Raw genomic sequence first — 3,132 nt, forward strand, 5'->3', positions numbered from 1 at the left:
ATATAAAGTTTACAAGACCAAGGGGCCTCTCTTCACATGTCAGAAGCATACATTTCATAGTCATTTATAAAGTTTTATAGCTAAGCTTACTATATTGTGATTATAGATCTTAAAATCATTTAGCTTCATTTTACTGCTTTAAAAATGTGTTTTGGACTATTTTGATCCTAACTCTCTACAGGATTGAGGTCATAGAATGTGTCTGATAAATGGGTTTTGCTCAAATATTGCCTCTTTGATGAAAGATAAGTATTCATTGAGTGAATGAATGACACAGAGAAAATTATGAATCCCAATGAAAAAAACACAAAAACAAAAACATATCAAAAACCAAACCAAACCAAACCAAACCAAAACCTAAAAACCCTCTGAGAGATACCATTACCAGGGCAATTGGCAAACACCTCTATGAAATCGTAGTTTCTACATAAATGATACTCAGCACAATAGTCAGTCCATCGCACGCACATTATACCAATTTAAATGAACTAGAGGAAGTGTTTTTTTTCAGATTTAGTTGTAATTCTTAATGTGTTTCTTTTTAATTCCTAATGCTGAGTCCTGTAATGAAAAGATGTGAGGAACTTACTTACCATCTGACTTTAACGTTCCCCATCCAGTGACCACTACATCTGAGTTGGGTGGGAATTTCTGAGTAGCTTCTGGTAGACAAGCCCTTCGGATGTTGCTTTCATATAAGAGTGGCGAGGACAGACGCACAACAGCTATGTCATTATCATGTGCAGGGTAACTGTAGTTCTCGTGGATTATAATATTCTCGACAGCTCGTAGCGCTCGTGGTTTACTTAGAAGAAACCCAAAGCTAACTTTCCAGTCTTTGGGATTTGCAGCCCTAAGGGAAATAGATTTATTCATTAAAACTCCTGTATGTTAGAGCTAAGCGAACTAGTCTTAACCTTTTAAAACTAACTATGTAACTTGAATTTCTATAGTACTGTTTTTTTGTTTTTTTTTTTTTTGTTTGTTTGTTTTTGGAGAAGCTATCATGGTGCATTTCTGGCTGGTTTGAATTTGCTATGTAGACTAGGCTGTCCTGAAACTCAAAGAGATCTATCTGCCTCTGCCTCTGCCTCTTAACTTTATGTTGTGATTAAGGGTGTATACCATTATAGAAAGCTTTTGCTCCCCCCAGAATATATATATATATATTCTGTGTATATACATACACACACACACACACACACACACACACACACACACAAAATGTTTGTTCACATTTTGAGTAAGTAACTCTATAAAATATGCCTAAAAAGATAATCAATAGCTAATACTATATGAGTGTAGTGCCTGAGAAATGGAGGCATGAGAATGGTGATTTTTGAGGCCACTCTGGGCTACATAGTAAATCCAAGGACATTCTGAGCTATGTGTAGTGAGACTTCCACTTAAAGACAGTTAAAAAGAAAAGACATTTCATAGAAAGTTCATTTTATTTCTTGGCTCAAATAGAAAATACTGGGAGGGAGATTTAAAAGATAAAGAACAACATAAATGATAATACTTAATAAAATAAGTGGAGATGTGAACCCAAAGATATTATTTATGGGAAGTATATCATTTAAATAAGCAACAAATAAAATACTTGTGTCTTCCGATTTGTTAATCAGTAATTTTTTTTTTTTTTTTTTTTTTTTTTTTTTTGGTTTATCAAGACAGAGTTTCTCTGTATAGCTCTGGCTTTCCTGGAACTCACTTTGTAGACCAGGTTGGCCTTGAACTCGGAAATTTGCCTGCCTCTGCCTCCCAAATGCTGGGATTAAAGGCATGTGCCACCATGCCCGGCTTGTTATTCAGTATTTTGTATACTATGTTCTCAGAAGTAGTCTGAGAAGCTGTTGGAACATTTCCAAGCTTTCTACTGAATGGTTATCATATGCAAGCATGGTTTTCAGTAGAGCTGACCAAGTTAGAGATGAAATTTTATCTGGCACAGTGGAAGAGTGCTGGTCTGGCATGCAGTAGACCCCAGTACTGAGAACAGAGAAGAGGATGGTAAGGTTGCGAGCTCTTGGGACAGTAACTCTTTTAAACAGCCATCATTTCTTCTGGGTGTGGTAGATGACACCTGTCATCACAACACTTAGTAAGCAGAGGCAGGAGGATTGCAAGTTTGTGGGCAGTTCAAGCTACATGGCAAGCTTGAGACCACTCTGTCACTGAAACCATTTTGCCAACTCACCTTAATCAATGTTTTGTAGATACCATAGTTGTTAACATTGAGATATTATTGGTGGCTAAGGGCAGAGATTCTACAGTATACAGGCCAGCTTTCCATAGCAAAAAATTATGTCTAGTGCAAAATGTCATTAATTCAGCTTTTGACAAAATTCTGTCGGATGACTACTACACTTAACTATTTTAGTGATAAATGAGAGCAGTTCTGAGGTTATACCTCACTGGAGTAATGAACGGTTGGGGACATAGCTGCATGATCACTCTAAATAGGGAGCTGTAATTAGGTATTTAGTACTTGAGTGCCTCTGAGACCTTCCCAGGTCATAGCTCACCGTATAAAACAGTGAGCAGCAGTGATAAGCCAGTAGTTACTGATCAGAGTGGCTCCGCATCGGTGGACACTGTTCTGTTGAAGGCTGGCTTGCCAGGGCCATTCTCCTTCCTCAGCATCCTGGCCTCCTGCTACTTTGTAACCTCCATGAGTAATTGTGCGTCGTCCACAACCTGTTCAAAGAAGAATCCGTTAGTGTTGAATTTACTTATTCGTGTGTGTTGCCCTACTAAATAAATGACCCCAAACATATGTCCTTATTAAATAGTAACTGAGAAAAACCTCACTGTCAGGGAGAAATTAGAATAGATTTACTCTTGACTTGATTTCCTGAAGATATACTCCAAATACATTGCCATCTTAGTCTCCTGTGCCTAATAGTCATGACAAGAACTCTGTGTCTGACTATGTTCATAGCAGCCTTATTTATAATAACCAGAACCTGGAAAGAACCCAGATGTCCCTCAAAGAGGAATGGATACAGAAAATGTGGTACATTTACACAGTGGAGTACTACTCAGCTATTAAAAACAATGAATTTATGAAATTCTTGGGCAAATGGATGTATCTGGAGGATATCATCCTTAGTGAGGTAACCCAATTAC

At 37.5% G+C, this 3,132-nt stretch overlaps 1 protein-coding gene across 1 annotated transcript in view; it reads right to left on the reverse strand.

The window, feature by feature from the left end:
* The window catches only part of LOC110330206 (transmembrane protease serine 11C), a 59,634-nt gene that overhangs the window by 4,043 nt on the left and 52,459 nt on the right, over nucleotides 1-3,132 (reverse strand). The window contains exons 7-8 of the mRNA XM_021210183.1: nucleotides 2,529-2,700; nucleotides 590-853 (exon numbers count right to left, since the gene is read on the reverse strand). Coding sequence (XP_021065842.1) covers nucleotides 590-853; nucleotides 2,529-2,700 — 436 coding nt within the window. The remainder of the gene's footprint in view (nucleotides 1-589; nucleotides 854-2,528; nucleotides 2,701-3,132) is intronic.

This window comes from Mus pahari, chromosome 13, assembly GCF_900095145.1.
Source record: "Mus pahari chromosome 13, PAHARI_EIJ_v1.1, whole genome shotgun sequence".
Lineage (NCBI taxonomy): Eukaryota > Metazoa > Chordata > Mammalia > Rodentia > Muridae > Mus > Mus pahari.